The sequence below is a fragment of the Aythya marila genome, assembly GCF_965140915.1.
Source record: "Aythya marila genome assembly, chromosome: 7".
Taxonomy (NCBI): Eukaryota; Metazoa; Chordata; class Aves; order Anseriformes; family Anatidae; genus Aythya; species Aythya marila.
Genome location: NC_139048.1, coordinates 1,796,963 through 1,820,453, shown reverse-complemented (window position 1 = coordinate 1,820,453; position 23,491 = coordinate 1,796,963). Strand labels below are relative to the sequence as shown.

The 23,491-nt window shown below is 41.2% G+C and overlaps 1 protein-coding gene across 4 annotated transcripts in view; it reads left to right on the top strand.

Moving 5' to 3' along the window:
• Positions 1–12,120: 12,120 nt before the first annotated feature.
• The window catches only part of MGMT (O-6-methylguanine-DNA methyltransferase), a 165,633-nt gene continuing 154,262 nt past the window's right edge, over positions 12,121–23,491 (top strand). For 2 of the 4 annotated variants that reach the window (XR_014317857.1, XM_082764154.1), the window contains exons 1-2: positions 12,121–12,146; positions 22,014–22,057. Coding sequence is in view for 3 of the 4 variants with exons in the window: in XM_082764154.1 (XP_082620280.1) it covers positions 22,034–22,057 (24 nt within the window). In the remaining variant the exon portion in view is untranslated. Of the gene's footprint in view, positions 12,147–13,662; positions 13,711–21,235; positions 21,268–22,013; positions 22,058–23,491 lie in introns of those variants that run through there. The other 2 variants (XM_082764156.1, XM_082764155.1) reach the window with 2 other exon arrangements.

Genomic DNA, 23,491 nt, shown 5'->3' with positions numbered 1-23,491 from the left:
AGTTAGGTCAGATTAGATCTCAGCCTGTTCTTAGCTTTTCATCCTTTACTGTTACTGCCAGATCACCATTAAAACCCGGTTAACAAAAATGTCATGGATGTGCTTTATAAATATATATTTTTAAACTTGTTATCCCAATAAGAATTAAGTTCTTTAGGTTGCACGCTGTACACGATTAGGTTTCAAGAGGTTAGGCCTTTACTGCAAGGAATCCAATACACAATACAATGTAAAACTACCAGCAGAAGAAATATTTTTACTACTGTACAAAAATAATAAAAATGCAGAAAAGTAAAATTCAAGGATCAAATACTGAAGTTTTGATTCAGTTGAAGTTCTGCCTGACTTTAATTGTATTTTGCCTTGGGAAAAGGCTTCAGATCTGGCCATAAATTAGTATGCTGATTCCATGGCATGAATGGTGTTTTATTTACTTATTCCCTGAAATATGCTGTAGAATTCAAACAGCAGTCAAACTAAAAAGGATCACTCATCCAAATCTGAAGGAACTATGGTATTTTGAGAATAATGTTGGGCTACCTTTTCCAACCAACCACTATATCATATGAATTGGCCAAAAAAGCCCATTTCCCCTCATGGGACTGGTGTGTTTCTGAAGGTTAGGCACAGAGAGGCACCCAAAGCACTGGATTTTCAGATAAATTTCTTCCCCAGGAGGGCCGTGGAGCAGAGGGAGAGGTTCCCCATGGAGCCCATTCCCATCCTTGGAGGCTTCAGGCCCAGGCAGGATGAAGGCTGACTCTGGAGATGGGCCTGCCTGGGGCAGGGGGTGGACCACAAACCCCCTCCAGGCCAGCCTGGATTATTTGACGGCATTATAGCACAACTGTATGTTCTCCTCTTCCAGGCAATCATTTAAGACCACCACAGGGAGAATTAGTGTAGCCCCCAGCTACGCCTCCGTGCTGCAAGATCCTCCCTCACCAGGTCCCCAGGCACATGACGATGTGGTGCAGGAAAAGAGAAATACAATTTTTTTCACAGCAATTATAACATACATAAAACAAGTTCATAGAATTATGTTCTGTTTTCTACATTCACCTTTATGCTAGTAAAACAGAGACTTCTTGTTCTGGGCTTTCTGCCTTACAGGCAACGGGAAAAGATTTCTCTGGAAAGTCTTGTCAGGATTTTTATTTACCCAGTTCTAGGGTTCTGCCGGGCTCAATCTCAGATGCTCCTGGAACTCTTGGCAAAGTCCAGCAATAAGGAAACTGCATCTCATCAGTTCTCATCTGCAGATCAAAGCAATTCAGTGGCAACATGAAAAGGCTGTATTTAAAAACTGACAGGATACCCTTAAAAAAATTAAAAGAACTACCTTTAAGTTTCTGGGAAGATCGCATTCTGAGTCTCAAGGAAAATAAAACAACATCTAAAAGGCAGTATTAAAAATATCCTTAGACTCGGGAGAAGCATTTGTATTTATCCAGTGTTGAAAAAATATACTAATCTAAATGTTCTCTACTCCATGTTCCATTTTGATATAAAACTATTTAACCATTATACTGTGTTAAGTTATGCTGATTTTCCTCTTGTGCTTCTATGAAGGCCGGTTAAAGCTAAGAGCAACCAATAAATGACAGAGATTTGAAGGAGGCCGCCTGAGAGCAGAACAAAACATAGGAACTTTTTTCACGATTTGCAAGTATAGGACACAGAGCAGTTGTTCATTGGCTCCTTCTGATTCCTGGTACCTTACAGTGTTATTATAAATATAAATGTTACCTCTCCTTTGACTAGCACACCCCATTCCTTGTTCCTCAGGCTTGCTCTGGAGCTGCCTTTGCCTCCGTCTCATTTTTGTCAGAAGTGGGAGCACAGTGCGGTATCAGCATATGCCTGACCTTTCCAGGGTTTGCATTTTTACCTTTACCATTCAGGGACTTGCTTATGCTTGAAATCTGCTGCAGGTTAACTTGAATTACTTCATGTTAAGGTGCTTAATGTCACAACTTTTTTCTTCTCCTGTTGCAGGTCAGCTGGCACTTTAACGTGCACTGTTAAGCCAACCTGGGAAGATGAACAGGGAATCACAGAATGGTAGGGTTTGAAAGGGACCTCCAGAGATCATCAGGTCCAACCCCCCTGCCAAAGTAGGTTGCCCAGGTAGGCGTCCAGATGGGCCTTGAGTATCTTCTGAGAAGGAGACTCCACAACCTCACTGGGCAGCCTGTTCCGGTGCTCAGTCACCCTCACCATGAAGAAGTTCTTTCGCATGTTGGTGTGGAACTTCCTGGGCTCCATTTTGTGGCCATTGCCCCTTGTCCTGTCCCCACAAACCACTGAAAACAGGTTGGCCAAATCCCTCTGTCTCCCACACCTCAGGTATTTATACACATTGATGAGATCCCCTCTCAGTCTTCTTTTCTCCAGGCTGAACAGACCGAGGTCTATCAGCCTTTCCTCATCGGGGAGATGCTCCAGGCCCCGTATCATCTTAGTGGCCCTCTGCTGGACTCTTTCCAAGAGATCCCTGTCTTTTTTGTATTGGGGAGCCCAGAACTGGACACGGTACTCCAGGTGAGGCCTGACCAGGGCAGAGTAGAGGGGGAGAATCACCTCCCTTGACCTGCTGGCCACACTCCTTTTAATGCACGCCAGGATCCCACTGGCCCTCTTGGCCACCAGGGCACAGGGCTGTCTCATGGCCAACCTGTCACCCACCAGGACCCCCAGGTCCTTCTCCATGGAGCTGCTCTCCACGAACAGCTTTGTCCATCTCAGTGTAGCCGTGGAAGCACCCCATGTCAGCAGCCTCTGTGCTCCCCTCAGCCTTGAGCAGATGCCTCTGAACTACAACAGGAGGGTGGGCATTTGTACTACAACAGGAGGTGTACTACAACAGGAGGTGTACTACACAGGAGGTGTACTACAACGGGAGGCAGTGCGGCCCCACACATGCTCACTGGGCACTGAAGCAAGGCCAGAGGCAGGGCTCACAGGCACTTAGGAAAAAGAGGATAAGCATTTTCACACCTCTTTAGATTACTGTACAATCCTATTTACCTAGCAGAGTATGTTATATTTTTATACAAATGTTAACAAAAGATACATGAATTCAAGGCAGAATTTAGCAGTCAGGTGGCACATCAATGGAGCTTTTTCCTGTGGGTGAATCGGGTTCCTGCTTCTAGCTGGTAGTGCTACTTGGCAGAGCTGCCTATCTTCCTGCCTTCCCCTTTGCCTTTCTGATCCCTCAGAGAAACACCCTTTAAATAGGCATTCTTCATGGATGTATGTACGGAGCTACTAGTCTGTCTTTTCTAACCTGCCTACTAGTTCATTTACGTCCTTAACTAGGATTATTAACCACTTCTTTGACTTGTCAAAATGGCAATTTATTGTCCCTCTCTTTTCACTCCCAAACCAAAATCAGAACATTTTATTTTTGCTAAAATGGATACTGCATTTGGACAACAAATTCATTGGTCTCCAGCTCCTTTCTCAATAAGATAATTAGAAGCAGGACTGAACACTAGCTACAGAACTGTGCAAAATACACTGGAAAAGAGGATGCTCAAGAAAGGTAAAAAACAAAGAAAAAGAAGGCAGTAAAGCGTGATCAGGGGAATAGGGAAAAAGACAGGGACAGAGTCTCACAAGCATAACTGATAAGAACACTGTAGCAGCAAACAACTCTCCTGCAGAACATACTGCTGCTGGATCGTATCACAGTTTCCTAGCAAGTACTTCTGCACTCTGAAACCATCTTCAAAGCAGTATTTCCCAGAAAGAGATAATTTTCCCAACACTCAGGGACACTAGACAAAAAAGAAAATCAGTACCATTCTCTTTTCTGCCTAAAGAAAAATGTGTTCTGTCACATGACAGTTCATTATACAGCTAGTACCTACCATGTACATAAGTTCACAACATGTTAATACCAAAAAAAACTGCATATGTTTTTTTTTGTTTGTTTATGGCCTTCCTGGATTTTGCACAGCATCCAGTATGCTCGTAGATTTGACTACTCAAAACCCAAGGATGAGTATCATTTTGCTCTCACAGGTCCCCATTGTTTCTGACACATCTGCATCTTCGTTTTCTTGCACCATATTGCTTTCCTGAAGTTCATGATTTTGTAGGAGAAAAAAAAAAAAAAAAAAAAAAAGCCATTTTAATCTGGGAACAGCAATTCATCTTCATAAAACTGATCTTTTATGATCTAATGACATGACATCAAGCTCAGTGAAATCAGTGAGAGTCTTCTTATCAGCTTCAAAACACATTTTATGTAGCCGGTGATTTTCTCTGAAGAAAACTGTGACTCCTCAAGCTCCATATGCATGACTATTCCTGCGTTAACCACCAGGACAGTGGCCACTGTTCACCCAGCCATATAGCACCTACATGTATGTACCCACAGGAGTCATCAGCAATGACTCTTACTTTCTGGGTTGGGACTGAGCAGTTTCATCATCACGGGACACCACAGCTCGGACCCCAGGCTGGCTCACCTTGGCAAGAGAGGTTCAAGGGTCTGACTCTGCAGCCTCCTAGAGGGCTCTTTTCTTTCCCTCAGCTGCCCAAGCACACAACTGCTTGCCATCAGGTTTGTACAAAAGCACAAGGACGATGTGAAAATGCAAGCGAGCAACAGTACAACTGGTCTGTGCTGCGTGCCTATTTTTCTGCTTTGTGTCCGTTTCCATTGTGTTGATTGCACTGCTGCCATCCACTTCTGCTACACCGACACTCACACACGGGCGATCCGGGGGAACTGGATCCCTCTAATGCAGACTCTCTCCATAACAAAACAGGCACATTTTTACCTGTAGAGAGTAATTCAATATTAACATTTTTGACTGCTCTTCAGCAGCTGCGTGATGAGGTTTGCTAGCACTCTGAAGATTACACAAGGCTAGAGTTATACACACAGTTTATAAAATCACACAGAAGTCATGCATTTTACATAGACAGACTCCCTAAAGTGTCACACCGTATTTTAGCATCTGAACTTACTGTGATTCAGTAAAAGAATCCTGCTTCTCTGCAATGGATCTTAGGCTCTGCAACCTCCTACACATGCATATATCATCATTGACTTCCAAAAGAGTACTGTTGGCTTGAGGGACAGAGGTGTACCTCCTATAATGGTATATACTACATTCTGCAGCAACCTTTCTTCTCATATTTCAGAGTTGAAAAAGGCCTGTCAAAAAGGGGCTATTATGAAAGGGAATTTGAAGACATTCATAAACATCTAGACAGAAAATTGCATTTTCAATATGAGAACCTCAATAGTTAAGGCTACATTTGGGAGATCACTATGGCCCTCTTATTTTCTGCTTACGCTGTCAAAGTTTGAATTCATGTTGGGTTTTTGAGCAATTCAAACAAAGGATACTTTCATAAACATCCATTTCATAAACTACAGCATATCTAATTCTTTGGGTTCTGAAGGCTGAGCTGAATGTAGTGTTTGTAGTCTACTGAGAATATGTCTGGAAAACATAAAACAATCTACTAGGTAAGTTACAAAGCTGTTGACATAGGGAATGAAAATGGAAATTCTGTAGTAGTCTCCTACATCCACAGTTTTACACTATACTTTGCCTGATGTTAGTTGATTGGTGCAGTATATCTTGATGTTAGTATCCCATTTCAGAAATGTTCTGACATTATCTATTTGGCAGTTTGAAAAATAGTATCAAACTCCCAATGCATTTGAGCGCACGTTTCAACACAGCAATCATAATATCCATTTCCATTGATGCAAGAGGCAGGTTAGTACCAACTTCAAGTGGATTCATTTCTAGGACTACAATACATGATTCTACAACACACACACACACACAACCCTACACATGCAGACACAGTTTGGCTAGAAAGACCAAAAGGAATTAACATGATTTAATTTCCCGTGCCTCCCGGTAAACACACAGGTTCATTTGGGAGCAAGTCTGCCCCTACAAAGTAATTGATGTGGTGAGTTCTGTGAACACAACGGCACAGATAATTGTTGGCAACTTCCCCTACCCATGGCATAGGAAGGAATGTGAGGAGGAATTTTCATTCAAGGCAAAATTATTAAGAACGTTTTTCAAGATATTTATGATGATTGCAAAGATGGGCGTATCTCTACGCAGGCTACAATAACCCGATCACTTGAAGGATGTGTTCTATTGCAAATATGTTTCGTATGTCAATAGGAAAAAATACGCGCTGTAAATTCTGCTGTAATAATTATTGGAAATGCTTGAGCCTCGCTGGAATTTGGCAATAGCTGCAAAAGCTCCATTAAATATAGGACTCCAGGCACACTTAATTTAACAGGAGATTTATCAGTGGCCTTATTGACCAAAAATTCCTCTTATTTAACATTTATAAGCCTTTTTACCACACAAATTTCTCCGCAGCATAACAGATAAAAGTTTTACTGGTTAGCTTCACCAATACTGTCAAAGCATTTTCCAGCAAATTCTGGAATAAGGCAGCCAGGAGATACCTAAACCAACTGAAGTAGGGCATATGAAACACCATAACTTTTTATGGTTTTGCCCTAAAGAAAACGAAGCCAATCTCTGCTAATATCCCTTTCATTTACACGGTTTGCTACTAGATTTCCCTAAAGGCATTAGTGGCTGGCAAACAACTCCCAGCACCTTGATTACAGGAAATCATATTTTTCCCAATGCCAAGCTTCTTCATAAGCACTGAAAATGGTTTGCCTACTAAAATACATTTTCTTAACTTACCAGTAATTCTATACTTCAAGCCACCCAATTTCCTTCCTCTCCCAGAGCAGGAACCAGTTGTATTCCTGCTCAATATATCCGGACTTTTTGCTTACTTTTTGTGTTGTGTTTTTTTTTTTTTTCCTTTTTTTTCTTTTTTTTTCCTTTTTTCTTTTTTTTTTTTCCTTTTTTTTTTTTTTCCTTTTGTTGTTTGTTGTTTGCTTGGTTTGTTGGTTGTGTTTTGTTTTTGTGTTTTTGTGTTTTTGTTTGTTTGTTTGTTTTAGAGAAGGGTCTATGCTTTCAGACTTAAAATATTCCTGGAGAATGTTTTGGGGGAATAGGAAGACAAAAAGCTGTCATAGCAGGGGTTACACACAATGTAAAAGACTGGAAATTTAAAACCTAAAGATCTTTATCTGAACTCCCTCAAATTGCAGGAATTATGAAGATATACTGCAAAGACAGACTCAGACTATGCAAAATTCTTTTTGCAAAGAAAATACTCTTCTCTTATTAAAGTAGCAGAGTTCTTTAATGATCTCAGTTGCTATTGGGAATGATCTACCATCAGCAATGATTCTTATAGGTCTCCATATTTTGGTACAAAGAGGCCTTCAACTGTCCAATCTGCTCCTACCCAGTCTGAAGAAAAACATACTTCTTCAGATCCACCTCTTTGCCTTCATTTCTTACTCTCCCTGAAAAACATACAAATCATATCCCACATCATCAAAATTTGACTCCTTCTAGAGTTCCCAGAAACACTTGCACTCACACACACACATTTGCTCCAGTGGCCCAGGCGCACGCTTATCAGCATTTCACACCCATTAAAATCTAGGGACAAACTCCCATAATGTGCTGCAAACAAAAGTCTGGTGTAAGAGATTATTTCTATTACTAAAACCTATTCTGAAACCAGATTCAGCATGCCTTTCACACACACACACACACACACACCCTCCCTCCCTCCTTCAGGGCCAATTAAAGCCCATAACGCGCCCAGACCAAACAGCTAGATCTGCATTGACGTGAACTTTCCAGATTGAAATTTGCAGGACACATCCCTGCTGCTGAGAAAATGCAAGCGTCCTGGCAAACGAAATCACACAGTTTCTGGTTTCATTCAGACTTTATTTTTTTCCTGGCGATTATAAATGTGAAAAGCAATACTTATTAACTTGCTGAAGTGAAATCATACAAGGTTACATTATTGCACTTATTCACAGCTGAGGAGGTTCATGTAGGGAGGTCACGAGCACAGGAAGTGATCGAGGCCAGATTCTGACTCAGTAAGGCATATAGACACAAAGGCAGAAATATATTTTGCTTTTGCTCCAATCTGACAATTTTCTCTGGGGGCAAATTCAAGAACTGCAAGTGAGATCCAAATCATAGCGGTTTCCAATACCACATCTTCCCTGAGACTCCATCTGGTCCTGTCTCAGGCTAACAAGAGGGCAGTTACAGCTCCAGTGCCCGAGTCCCTCTCCCCCAGCAGATGTTGCAGAAGGTAGATGCTTCCAGAGGTTACTCCTCAACAAGGAATTTAATCCAGACAGAAACATTTATGAATTCACTTCTCAAGGCCTTTAATAAAACCTCTTTTTATAAAGTTCTCCATTCCATCCCATCACATTCTGTGGCCCTGAAGTTTTTATATTAGTCTAAGCTTTGTTTTACCCTGACAAAAAATCACTTTTTTTTTTTTTTTTTTGTGCATTCATTGGGAACTTAACTACAAGGTTTAAGCTTGTTTTAGCTTGGGGAAAATATTATTCGGTACCTGAAAACACCATGTTAAATGAGAAATATAAGCAGCAAACCTAGTAACAAATAATGTAAACAATTGAAAGATAACGCCTTGAACAAACAACAATGACATGGGACAAGATTTGAAAAGAATTTTAGAAATCCTCTACATTCTTACAATATCAGTGCTATGAAAATTTCCCCATTAGCTGTTATATTAGTGAACTAGACTGGATGTGGCAAAGAAAATTAACACCTCGTGGCCCTTAAAGATAATGGAATAAGGAAGTCTGACAAGATACACCAACAGGAGGAACAGGCCTAAGTGTATGAAAAAAGGGGGGGTTATAACTTCTGCTGACACTGATGTCGTTGACCACTGATACGTCTAATTAGAAATAGTCTTCCCAGCCTCTTTCTTGTCATTAAAGGACAGACTAGGAAGGAATTCAAAAGTTCAGTGGTTGGAATCATAACAGCACTGATAATAAAGATTAAAATCTGGTCAGCAGAAGGATTACTGGAGATTTGAGTAGCGTGTTCATTATTTTGGGTACAGAGTGAAAACTGCTAAGGAATACTTGTTTTACCTCATTTGCTAACAGTAGAATATGACAATTGAGTCAAAATGCAGTAAAATTTGAACCAGTACACAGACACAGTTCTTTCTATTGCAGACAACTCGTGGGTTCACTGCCAAAGCCCCAAATGCCTGGTTTTAAGAAAGTCTGGATGTTTCACAGTCCCTATTCTAACCTGTTGTAATGTAAAGTAAAATCATATTAAAGATAATCAATTTCCATGCTTCAGGCAAAAAGGAGATCAACCTGGGAGAGGAGTTAGGAAAGATTTATACATATTTTTTGAAGGTTTCCACTTACAGTAAAGTTTTGGGAACTGGCCACTTTTGAGAAAAGTGTAACAGCGCAGAGAGATTTCATTCACTTTAGTACTGTTTCTCTTTAATCTGGCATGCTAAGATTTTCAAAGTAAAATAAGTGCATTTTTAGGAGAGAAAATACCAGACTGAAATTTCCAAATCACTTCAAACTGGGGAGGATTCAAATACTTGGGGGGATTTAACAAACCTCAAACTCAGTCAATTGGAACTACTCCAGATATCCCACTTTCCCCTTTCTCTTGCCACTCATGACTCACAGGATAGGTGGAAGCACAATCTGACGTCCTCCACCTGAACTAATCCCAGGTCAGAAGTGGAGAGGAGCATATGGCAAAGACACAATTTCACACATTAAGCAGCTATATACACCTCCCCATTATGGCTCAGATTCACACAGCTCTGAGCAGAGGCAAAAAGGAGTTTAGGGCTCCTTGTACCTCCTATGTGGATGTGCCTGAGAATCTCCTACATGTTTTAAGATTGCATAAATCTGTACGTATTTAATTATATAATGAAATAATTTATTCATAGTCTACTGGGAAAGCAGTCCTTTGGGGAATTCAGTGCTAATTAAGGTTTCTTTTTAAGAAGCCCTGTTGTCAGCACTAACACCTGCCATGGCCAGGCTGGTCAGTAGGTTTCTGCTTCTCAACTGGAACAGTCCAGACTGACCTAAAAAACGTTATCTTTATATTGGTATCTTGAAGGAAGAAAAAACAGGCAAAGAACTGATGATCACTATGGAAAGGAGGATTGCTGAAATTGGCTTGCAGAGCAGTTGGTTTATAAACAATTTTTAATTTAATTTTATTTTATTTTACTTTTTGCCATGTAGCCGATCTACTTCCTATTGCAGAAATCTCCATATTCCTTTTTAATCACATCATGATACTGGATTTCAAAATGTCTGGGGAAAAAAAAAATAAAGGATCAGGGTTTAAGAAATTTGATATTTACATTCTAAAATAATAACTATCTCTAGGGCATCCCATCCAGTCCACAGCTTACTGATGTGAAGAGATCTTTCATCTGGAGATGAGATCATCTTCACCTAAGCCATTGCACTTGTATGGGGCACACAGTGCCAGTACCTTTCAATTCACTGTTAATCCGGGCTTCATTAAAGCTACAGGAAAGCTTTATTTTCTCTTGTCAGCATACAGCATCAGTTACATCATAACTCTGAATAATCTGTTCACTAACTGCCACTGTAAAGGTAACAGAAATTAATTATGAATGCATTAAAAAAAAAAAAAAAAAAAAAAAAAAACCAGAAAATATGCACCAGAAGTCTATAATTGCTTGTAACTTATTACAAACATGGAATAGCTTTTCCTATATTTCTCCTTTCTTATAATATTGTTTCTTTGTCACTTAAAGGACAATGTGTTGTTAAACTGCTCATATAAAAAGATTTGAATTTATTTTTCTTTACATTAAGTGTAATTTATAGATCACACAGATTCACAAATCACTTCTATCTTGTTCTAAATTGATATGTCTGTAGGTTACAATTAGCAGGATGGTGTGGAAGCACTGTACATTTTTACTGAGATCAATTTCTGCAGTGGTTATTGGACAATGCCTTGCTTATGTAGACAGAAAAGAACCTAAAACAGGGTGTCAAACATTCCTTGCTTACATTTCCTTGAGAGACTGAGGTTAGAACAGAAAACAAAATGGAAAAATAGATGCCACATTAAAAATAGTACTCCTACAAAAAGGAGCATCTTTGCACCATAGCACACCGGTGTCATCAGCTGCCCTTTTTTAAGTCTGCACCAAGTGCAACTATTCCAAAGGTATTTTCAATTGCTTTGTTGAAACTTCTGCATTTTTGACAAAATTTTGTAATTTGTTAGAATCAGATTTAACACATATGTGCTCACTGTATGTCATTTTTATTCGTAGCGTTCATTTCCTATGAAAAATAGATTTCCAGGATTCTGTGATGAGTTTTTAAATTTCTCCTGATATTTCCCAATTGGATCCCTCCATTTTGTGATAACTTCTGAGTCCTACAATACCACCGTAAAATGTTTTGCTGATATAACTCAGATACAGATTCAGACAGTGGAAGATTCTCTGGCTTGAAAATTAAGGGCTTCTCGTTGCAAACACAGCCAGCACCTTTCCTCCTGTATTTTGTGTGTGTGCAACCTCAAATAAATCTCATCCTACAGCCTACATTCCTCCTCCATGTCTCCTCTTTTAGGGATTGAATATGCTGATACAAGACAAACACAGTAAATCGGCAAACTTGCTTTCGGTTCATTGTCCCTGCCTTGCAAATGACTTGAAACTTTGCAAATGAGTTGAAAACGTTGATGCTGTGGCCGTTGCCTGTGACCCTGAGCAGCAGCAAATCACAGACCCGGCTGATTCCACCCTAGACAACTCCAACCTCTTCCAGCTTAGGAAATTGTGTGATTTTGTGATTCTTTGGCGCTGTGCACTCGGAGGCAGGGCAGTGCCGAGGCCTCGCCTTGTTGCTTCCGGACTCGCTGCGCTGCACCAGCACCTCTCTGCCTGCCTGCAGCCCGTGGTTCTGTGCCCAGACACCAGCACCATCACCTCGGCCAGGGCTCGCTGCCTGCCTCCTGCCCTTTTTTTTTGGGAGCTGCCTGCCCCGTCCTGCCTCACCCCCATGCCTCCAGCACGGGCAGCTCCGCCCCGGTTTCACGGCGCCTGCCCGGCCGCGGCCTGACGGGAAGAGCCGTCCTCCCTCCTCCTCCTCCTCCTCTTCCTCCTCCTCCTCCTCTTTCTCTTCTTCCTCCTCCTTCTCCCTGCAGGTGCGCGGGGCGGCTCGGGGCCGAGGAAGCAGCCGCGGGGTGATGGCAGCGGGACGGGGCCGGGCACAGGCACGGGGCTGCGGGGCCGGGTCCCGGTCCCGGTCCCCTCCCCGGGGGCTGCGCGCCCTGAGGCGGCCGCACGGGGCTCGGCCGGGCCGGTGTGGTGCAGGGATCGCTGCTGTAAAGCTGCGGGGCAGAAATGCCTCCTGCAGAGCGCTGTGGGGGCTCTGGTGCTTGGGCACAGCCGAGGGGCTGCTTTGGGTTTCCCTCAGGTGCCGCATGGAGCAGTGAGAGGGCGGCAGGGATGGCAGCGCCCTGCCAGCAGCCCGTAGCTGGATCAGGCAGTGATGAAAAGAACGAAAGTAATGCAAAAAAAGTAATGCAGGTCGCATTGGTATTAACATAAAAGCGTCTTCTTGCTGCTGGCATAAGAGCCAAGCTCTGCAGCTGTTTGTCAAACAGGTACGATGTACCTGCATGCAGTTTTAAAACCAAAATAAGTGTAAAGATAGTGCTCTCTTTCTTTTTTTTTTTTTTTTTTTTTTCCTGCTATGACTCCCAAATAAAACCAGTTACTGAGTCGCATCTTATTTTTCTGAAACAGGGCTCCTATTAAACAGTGGGGTGCAGCCTCTAGGTGCTGAAGCCTCCCACGTTAGGAGCAGAGATGCATTCAGCGTAGGGATGGCTGTCACGGCGTGACTCCCACGGTGAGCCCTGTGCTGCTGACAGGGTTCCCCGGTGAGCCTGATGGAGGCTTTGCCCTCACAGCCCTGCCTGTCCCCCCTGTGCATGCAGGACCAGGAGTGGCGGTGTAGGAGCTCTCCCTCCCTGAACTGCCGCTGTGGCCTTTGGTCCTCCCTGGCTTGCGTGGAAACGCAGCCTAAGCGGAGCCATGATAGGAGATCTTCTGTGGGAGCCTTGCTGCATTACAATTCTTCCCTGCCCTGCATGCAATCTTTCTTCCAGCTCGAGTAGCTGGGATGTGGGAGCGCTGAGGAGGTCAGGCAGGCTGGAGGTCTCTTCCAGCAGCTCTCCCCACCCTCCTGTATGGGTACATACCCATTGCGAAGGTTGCGTCTTGATCCAGACCTGAAGGGTTAGCAAAAATGGGCCCACCTGGCTCTGGGTTAAGGCTACTGCGTGTAGCCTTGGAGCAGAATCATAGATAACACAGTATTTTGTTCTAAACCCGAGTTATTACTTCATATATTAATTTTGGGTTGGGGTTTAAACAGGCCCCTCTCCAGTTTGCATAAACTTAGGTTTCTTTATGCACATTTGGCTGCTATGATGCTTTTTAAAGCTTATTTCCTCTTGGGCAAAAGCCTTTATGCACCCCTCTAATGCAGGATACTTCTATCTAACCAGGTACAGTTCTCTGAAATTTGCGAAGTTTGTTTGTTTCCTTGGGAATGGTCTGTGAGTCTGTGTGGCAGAGTTTATCCTAGTAAAAAGTTGTGTTTGCTTTGTTTTTAAACAGAAGTGTACCGCATCTGGACAATTCTACCAAAAGCCTCAAGCTTCAGAGGAAAAAAAAGATGTAGCCCTGTGAGCTTGCAAGGTGGCTTTAGCAATTCCTATCTGCATTCTGATCCATGACAAGTTAATTACACCAATTACACCAGCAACTGAACAGAAGCTCTATAGGAAACTGTTGTAGTTATATTGCAACTTGTGTTACCGTGACTACTTTATCTCTTGATAACTCTGTAATTAACTTGTCACCACTGTTTAATGCTTAACGTATGTAGAGAATCAGTTAATGGCATCACTAAAAGGATGGTAGCCTGAAGGAGAAGCTCATGCCCTTTGGGAAGGTTATCGGGGTTTCCTTGAATGGCTAATTTAAGGACTTGTGAAGAAAAAGTATTAAGTTTGTTATGGGAAGCGTGGATAAGATGGAAAGGCTGCGCCGAAGAAATTCTGTTTAAACTGACTTTGGTGACAGGGGAAACTATTAGAAGGAACAGCAGTGTAAAAAATCCAAGGCAGAATATGTCAAAGACATGGATGGCTGTTTTTGTAGTATCCTTTCCTGCAGCAGCATGCAGTTAGGAATCTGGAGGAACGAGAACTGATGTTCATGAATTAAACCTTGGTATGCCAGCTGCTCTACCTGCTGATGTTCTGACTAACATGGCATAATTTCTCTGTAAGCCCTGTCCTTCATCTCTGATGCAAGGGATGAAATCCTCTCTTGGGGCCACTGACACTTGGTTTCTGCTGCGATGGTCATTCTGGTGCTGGTGTTGTGAGAGCTGAGCCATTGGCTTCATGGGGGCAAATTTTAGGCCCTGGGATGTTGAGGCTTCTCGGGGTGTTTAACATCACCCTTGGGACACAGTGAACTATTCTGCCTGGGATGCAGCTGACCGAACTTAAATTGCTTTTCCACAAAGAGGGCAAGGGAAAAAAAAAAAACAACAACTTTTTGGTAATACCTGTTAACATTTCTCATTTTATTTTTCACAGAACAATGTTAAATTCTGGATGTGTGAAACTTTTGAATACATCCTGAAGGCATTAGTATTCAGTCTAACACTTCTAAAGATTTCCTGCGTTAGAATAATTTCCTGTTTGTAACACTAGTGAAGTCAGCAAGTACCTAACCTGGTCTGTATTGCCCATTCCCAGAAGTTGACGGGTGAAGCTGAATGCACATTCCACCAATAGCATAACTCGTAAAAGCAAGCACTTGTTAAATCTATTTGTTTTTATTATGGACATCGATCTGCCAGTCGCAATAATGCATTTATGGACATTTTTCTGCAAGCGCAGCGCTGGTGGCAGTTTTTACTGACAAATTGAGTCATATGGACAGTAGTTCAAAATACGCTTACTTTATTGACGGATTGTGCAATTCTCTAGTTTACTGAGTGTTCATAAGATATCTGGACTGGTGAAGAGAATGTAACTAATGGGAAAACGTAGGATGAAGTTTTAATTTTAGGAGGCCTGAAATGTTGTAGGCAGTGACAGGTTTCAGCATGTGTCTTGAGTGTTAACTTCTTCATTAATGGCATAATTAAAAAAGCAAAGGTGTCCTAGCAAGGACTTCAGCTCTGCTAATTTATATGAAGGTATAATGAGGAAACCTTCCTGATGCAAGAAAAAATCCCGTGTTAAGTTTTTTTCTCCCATACGGCTAACATTATCACCCAGCGGTGGTGCGTGTGGGCCAGCATTAATTTAAACACAGAGGTAGAGGAACAACTGAACAATAAAAACAAATCAAACCTCTATTGAAATATTTTCCAGAAATGCTAAATGTAATTTTAAAGCTGCTGATATTATGATCTACTTGTGTGGTCCAGACTACTGTTTAAAAAAAGTCAAATGTATTTGAATGCCAATAAAGTTTGTGTGGCTTTGCAGTTTTATGGATATTGAGTTTTTGTTAAATTATTTTTTTGGAAATATGTCACTATTTTGATGCTTTTTGCTAAACCTTTTTCATGTTGTTTCCTCATTTACTATTTTGCAGTAAAAAAGCATCCAATCCTGATTTGTCAGGACTATGTACTACTTTATATAGTGTCATATTAAATAATACAAATCATTTCAAGTATATTTTCAAGTCACTTGTAAAAATTGGACCCACAGCTGAAATTCTACCCAACACATACAAATATTTTCATCAGGGTAAATCCCCGTTAAGGTTAATCTCCAGAAGGAAGAAAGGATTTCATTGGTATGACGATTCTTATTTTCCCTCTGCTTTCCAAGCAAAATTGCATATTTTGCTGCTATAGATAGAGGGCCTACGGTCTTGACTATCATGGGGAAGGGGAACAGAGTAATTCTGCCTCTTTAAAAGCAGGAACTAATGGCATCCAAAGAAGCACCAGGCGTCAGTTCAGATCACACCTGTCCTCTACGCAGCGTGTAGCTGAGTGATGGATCTCGGAACAGGCGGCTGGGGGTGCTGGGCTTGGGTTCAGAAGTGAACTGGACAAACACTGAGCCCTTTGCCTGTTTTCTTTCACATTTCTGACTCGGGATGATTGAAACCCACTTTTGGGGGGACACGACAGTGGACAGATTAAAAAAAAAAAGGCCAAGTGCTTTCTATGCTGCTGGTGGGGTTGAAGGTGGGCCACTGAAGAGATGGGCTTTTGGTCTTCTGTGGATTAGTAGACAGCAAGTGTTAATGCTGTCTTGTGGATATTGCTGCTGCATAGTTAGCATTCCAGTAATATTTTAATTATCTAACTGCTTTAGATGAGTCAGTACAATGCAAACAACAAAATGATTTGTGGTTGTTTGTATATTCAAATATACAGGACTGTTAATTAGTTAAACTTTTAATAACACTTAAAGCAAACTTAAGGCCTTGTTAAATGATTAACTTTTTGTTTTAACTTTACAAAATCACAAGATAGGATATACCACATCTAAAAATACACATGAAATACACAAACTTGCTTTGAGAGCAGTGGGCTGGCTTTGTTGATGGTACATTTTTAGACTGTGAGCGGTGTCCTGGAGAAACAATTCACAAACAACTTTTTTTCCCCTTCATCTTGCTCCATTGAAGTTCAGTGTGGTCAAATATAATGTAGTGGGAAGGGCGGGGAGAAAAGGGAAATCCCTTGCACAATCTCCTATTGACATCAAAAATACCTCTGGTTATTTGCTGATGTTACTTCAGTCCATGAAAGAGGAAGAGTTCTGGTTGGTCGACTGAGAAATGAGATTGGCTTTATTCAAACTGGTTTTATTTTATTTTATTTATTTTATTTTTTTTCCTGGAATTATAACTGAATTGGTAGGTTTTGAATCCCGCTTGCAGTGGGCATGGGTCATTATCTCCTTTCAACTTTGAGGCTTTAGGCAGTTGATGTCTGAAAGAACAAGCTGTGCCTGCACCCAGCGTTGCATTTCCAGAAATTGAATTTCAGGACAAACAAGGCCAGGTGGTCAATCTAAGAGTAACTTTTCTTAATAGATGCTTATGCTGTTTCAGAAAGTAGAAGAATAGTGCTATTTTGTCTTCACCAAATTCATTTTATATCACTGGTAATATATACAGCCTGGTTTTGAATGCTTTTCGGTTGTCTTTTTGTGCATCTATGTTTGATTCCATAGTCAGAGTTTCTAAGAATATGATTAACCCTGTGGGTCATCTTATAATGTAATTATTAATGATTGATTCTGTTTATCCTTGAAATCAATATAAGAAGCAAAATGGTTTGGCATATATTTGGGGTTGATTTCGAACGTTCAGTAAACATGATCTTGTGACAAGACTGGTATACGTTTATTACACAGAACATGTTTGATGAATCTGAAGTGTGTAATTAGTTTTATATAATGATGGTGATATGTGGTGTTTTTACATGACTTATGTTAATATGGCCAATAGTGTTAACATCTCCTGCCACTAATAGTTAGGGTGGGGATGTATAGTAATTGATCTTCCTGGGAGTGCTGTAATGTAAAAACAATTCAGGCTGTTTGAAGTATATTTTACAAGTGTGCATTGGGCCTTTGGGATGTTATACTGAAAAACCCAATTGTACAGTTACCATGGGAACCCAATTAGAATAGATTGCTTGAGTTTTTTTCAGTCTTTCATCTTGACCAAAAATCTAATGTACTTTAAATGTTTTCATATGGAATTTTATTCATATACTGACTTGATATATTAGCTGTTTTTAAATTTTAGTGCTAAAACCAGAGAGTATTAAGTTTTGCAGATCCTGAAGACTTCTCTTTCAAGGAGAATCTTCCTTTAATATTTAAAAGTTGGTGAACTGAGAAAAATACTTTTTATGAATCATAATGCTGCCACCACACGTACTTTTCAGGCTGGTGTTCTGTGAAAGTAAATAAGAAAACATCTTAAATCCCAAGGACTTCCATTCTAACCCATCAGCACCATACAGCTGAAAAGTTTCATGGCCCTTAAAGGATCTGTTTTGTGAGATAAGCTCAGATTATTCTTTACATTTCTGTTAATGGATTTCAAGGTGTGGGATGCTTGCACTGTGGGTCTACAATATATTGACTTCGTGTACCATGTTACCTCCATTCAAGGAGGAACTCATACCAGCACCTGAAGACATTTGTTCGTCTTCCCGGTGGCTCAGGAACATCCTGCTGCTGCTTGTCAGTGTGGCTACAGAACAGACGTTCTGGAAAATTTGGGCATTTCCCAACCAAAAGGCCAAGGGGGCATGAGGGAAGAGCTCGTTGGTCCCAGTCAGGCACCTCTGAGCTAGCCAGTGAGGATGAGGACAAATTTTGCCTTTCTTCACTTCTGCTCATGAATCGATCCCTTCAGTTCATCTGTAGATGTAGGAGGAGATTACCACGTTGGTGGAGTGGTGGATGACAGTATGGTTCCTGTCTTCAAGGCAGGTTCAGTGGCATCTCAATGACAGATTCTGGCATCTCATTTTTTGGTACATGAGCCAGGATGGGGTGTCATGGTTGAATTTGAAAAGTTATTCCTGTGCCGTTCAGAAGAGGTACCAGCTTCATTGCCTTGGAATCAGCCTCAGGGGTGCCTTCAACTAAGTTGGAAAGAAGTTAGTGCATTGCTCAGCCTCTTATACCAAAGACAGCATCTTTGCAGGGTTGGTGAGATACATTTTGGAGTGATATTTTGAACTTCCCCAGCCTTGTGAAGTTTAGGAATCGTCTTGTGTGGGTGGTTTTCCCCTCGGTAGCTGCAGGCCTTCTTCGTGATCACCGTGTCTTGAGTGTTACAGCTGTGTTTGCCCCAGCCACCTGTCAGCAGAAGGAGCCATCCTGGACAAGCAGACACTTGCACAGCGCAACCTGGGGCAGAAAGAGGCCATGAACAGTAATCAATCACTGGCCCTCCTTAGGCACTGTGCAGCTTCTTCTTGCTTAATTGGTTCATTTGTCCTTCTCAGCCACCCACCTCCCCAGGGGCTCAGGGTTTTTCGAGCCTTCCCCCAGTGCCTCGCTTGCTTCTCAGAACTTAGCAGGGCATGGGTGGCTGTGGTGCTTGTAGGGCGCTCGGATGAGGCCCAGTGTACAGATCCACGTCCTTCAAGCTTTTTATTCTCAGATGCAGCAGGTCAAAAATACCATTTTTGGGCCCGCCAGGGAGGGGGCAGCACTCTGGCCTAGAGGGAGCCCAGATGGCGGCCGAGCAGTCGTGGAGGACGAGGCCTGTCTTGGTGTGCAAATATTCCACACTAGCCTGGCAAAATAATTGGGTGTTCTGGTGCTTGTTATGTCCCTAACACGATTCAGAAGTTAAACTAGCTGAAGAATAATTTTGATACCCTAGCATTTTGTGATTTATAGATGAGAGCTCGCACTTGATGTCATTGCCTCTCAGTTACTGATTATTTTTGTTCGGGTGCTGCCTGATGCATTAGTTTTATTCAGACTCACACTGGAGTGTTTACCTTGCAGTTGCTTTACAAGCATAATTTCCTACATGCAGCACAGAACCAGGTGGTATAAGAGGTGCTTTGCAGAGTGCAGTGCAACGCTCCCAGCCACACTTCCTTGCTGCAGGGTGAGGAAGAAAACCTACAATCATCTTCAAAGAAGTTTCAGAAGAGATCAGGTTTCAGGTTTGGGGTTAGCTCCAAATTTTCCTGCTTTTCCATCATGTAAAATGGTAAAACGCATCTTTGGGAGTTCCTCACATTACTTTCAGATGGATCGAAGCATCTTGATTTTTCAAAAGAAAAAAAAAAATAATACAGTTAGTGAAAAAATGTGGGGTTCCCCAAAATGTGTTGAGGCAAAGAGGATCTGTCTGTCCTTCTGCAGCCTGCCCCCTTTCCCTTGTTATCTTTCCCTCTTACTTTTTGTGATGATTTGTAATCTGGGCTTCCAGCCGTCCTTCCCTGGTATCGGAGGAATAAATGAATGAATGAATGAATGAATTCTTCTGACTGCTGCTTCTGACTGCTGGGCTGCTCTGAAACACGCAGCTCCACGGGAGGCTAGCACGGGGTGTATGTGATGCTTAAGTAACTGTTAAACGGTAATTATTTAACATTTGGTGCAAGCGAAGCAAAAGTGCAGGGTACAAATACGTCCAGACCTTACTGAGGTGCGGAGGCTGGATGCTTCTAACCAAGGCCTGTTTTATGCACCGTGCTCCAGTTGACACAGCGTAGCCCCCAGGCTGGTCTCTGTGCTTGGCCATCCCTGCCAGTTGTCTACTTCAGATGACAGCATTTGGGTTGATACACTCCAAACATGACATTTGGCTTAATTTGTAGGAAGAATGCGGTGTTGGGAGATTTATCTCGAGATGAATAACTCCAAATTGCAGTGTATTTTTTTTAGCTGAATTGAGACCCTGGGTTGTTACCAGCAGGAATCAGAAGGGATTTGGTAAACTCTCAGCCTGATACTCTTAGGCAGGGAGAGGACTGGCAATTCAATGCGGCGGAGCAGCAGTGCTGTCCCCAGGGTGCTGCAGTGCCTGCGGGACTCCCGTGTCCCTTCCCAGCCTGTGCAGGGGCACAGGAACGCCAGGAGGACAGACGGCCAGAAAGTCGTGGTGTCTCTGTGTGATGCTGGCTTCCTTTGCTGGATTCACACACTGCTGCTCTTAGTACTTTGAGCCAGATTAGAGAACAGTTTCTGGGTAAATCTGCTTTTCGAAGCTAATTTTCTAGCTTCACCCTTCAGGAAAATCTGAAAAAGCTGACTGTTGCTTTGTCCTTTGAAAGTTCGAGTTTGGAACTGACAATAGAAATAAATTGCTATTTTATTGTTAGCTCTATCACAGATGCCTTAAGTAATATTAGTAGATTGCTTGCCTGCCTGACTGATTCACAGTTAGACATGGAATTAGTGATCTTTACAATCCCTACCTTGCAAGGCTATGATTTTTAGAATATTTAAAATATAATTTGGGATCTTAATTTTAAACTCTTAAAATAATTAAGATGTAGCATTAAGATTAGGTATTACAGTTTTCTTGTAAGTAGTCTGGAGGGGGCTGTAAGTTTGTTCCTGTCGTGGACGCTGAGGCTTGGAATGCTTCAAAGTGCTCGGAAAGCCTCAGCCATCGGTGTCACGTCTTTGTTTGTCATGGGCAGGTACAGTTAATCTCCCGGTCCTGTATTGAGTTCCCTGCCTGAAGTGGAGGAGTTCCCTTTGAACTCTGTCTGTAAGTCAGGACTCTGAGCTTTGGCAGTCTCCTTGCTTTTCAAAAACGTAATGCTTATCGCAAATCTTTGCAGAGATACAGTGATCCTAACTAAATAGCACTGAAAAGAAAATAAAGGAGAAAAACTAAATGCCAAGGAAATAAGAATTTCTTTTATTTCAAAGATAAGCTCTTTTTTGTTGTTGTTTTTGTGGTGTATAAATGATTTTGCTATTTCATACTGCAGTGCTAATAATTGAAGTTAACATTTCTTATGTACTTCTTAGTGTTTTGCAAACTGTACTTTCAAACCCAGAATATAAGTATGTAAGTTGTTTGCTTTCATTTCTTAAAACGTGTCATTTCCTACAATATAAAAGGTTGTTTATTTCACTAAATAACTCAGAAGTACATTACTGCCAGTACAAGAATTTCTTAAATTAATAGTGAGTCTTAGAGAGCGTTGTTATTTGAAAGATCAAAGTTTTGTAGTGCTTGTTATTGAAAGAAGTCTTCAGTGTGTCATCTGTCGATTTTGACTCTTAACAAGCAAAGCTGACCTAAAGAACATTAAAATTCCTGGTTGTTTGGGGAAAAAAAAAAAGCGTACTCCCTTTTGATATTATTTACACTGAAAAAATAGAGCCTAGTTAAAAACTGATACAAAGCTAGTTATAAGAAAAATGATCAAATTGACATGCTAGTCTTCCTTGGTATTCAAATTAAATTTCAATCTAACTGATATTATATTTTTTTTTTCCTTACAGATAGAGATCTTTCATCTAGCATGGCATCGAGGCGTGTTCCAAAAGTAAGTTTCTGGTAAAATAGCCTTGCATTTAGGTGTACATTAGGAGTCCAGCATTACAAAAGAGTTCACGTAACATAGTTTGTTTTTTCCCCAGTGTCCAGCAGTCAGTATTAAGGATTCAGTTGACAAGATTGATGCTGCATTGTAAATCTCTGTAGCTCTGTCATGGTTGGTAACAGGCATCAGTGGACCTTTCCTCATCACGTATCTATCTTCCACAGAGCGGAAACTAATAGGACAATGCTACAGTTTCAGTTTTAAGTTAGCTGTTTGCTTCCATTTCCTAATAGAAATTTCATTTATGAAAAATATGAAAAATAAATGCATGTTTAATTTTGGGGCTTAATGCTTCGGTGAGGTACATGTAGAGAAATAACTGTTTGTAGTAAAATAAGAGTGTATGGCTGTTTATCAAGAAATTCAGAATGGTTTTCCTTACTGAAAGACAGGCACCAACAAATTTATACTCAATAGCCATAGTCTTCAAATAATTGAAATGAACTTTGAAAATACTAATACTTTTTTTTTTTTTTTTTTTTCCTGTGGAATAGCCACTTTTGTAACATTAGTAATGCTCTTCTAGGAAAGTATTTTTAGTACAATCAAACTTGCATGTCTAACTATTCCTGCTGGCAACTTCTATCACTATTAAAAATGTCTTAATAGTGGTATCTCTTGTGTTTTTAATCTGCTTCGTGTAACATAATGTGGCTTAGAAAAGCAGTATTTTGGCATATTTTGCCTTTTCATTCATTTGTAGAAGATTTTCTTTCTCTTTTCCCTAAAGGATTTTTTTTTTAATAGAATGGTTGAGGGAGAAATTAAATTATTGTGGGGAAATAAATTATTGTTTCACTTTTTCTTTTTAACAATCTTCTCTGTGCTTGTATTTGTGCTATGTACCTTCTAGTTGCAAACATTTTATAGCAGGTACCTTAAATAATTGCAGAGAAATACTTGAATATCTTGTGAACAACCAGGCACATGTGGAAGAGCTGCTAGTTCCCTCTCATTCAAAGCTAGGTGTGATATAGCTGGCAAGTGACATGAAACTAATAATTTATTATCTAACCTTTTCATTTCTCCCACTCTCACTTCTAGTTGAAAGGTGCAGTGTTAGCTGTGAGGGGAGCTTTCCCTTTTTGATATGTGGAAAGGCAGAAGGTTTAAGGTAAAATGTGAACTCTTGCAGCCCCATCTACAATGGGGACCGCAGGAGGAGTGCACACATAGCCACTGCTCCTCGACTCTTTGCTGCTGTTCCCCCCTTCCCATTCTGGATGCATATTAATATATGTAATGTAGCTCAGGTTTCCTTAGAATAGTGATATTTATAGTGTATGATTAGTTTACAGTTTTACAGTGAGCACAGCCACACGTTGGTGTGACACAATACATACCCGGCTCGTGTGTTTTGCAGAAATCAATAATCAC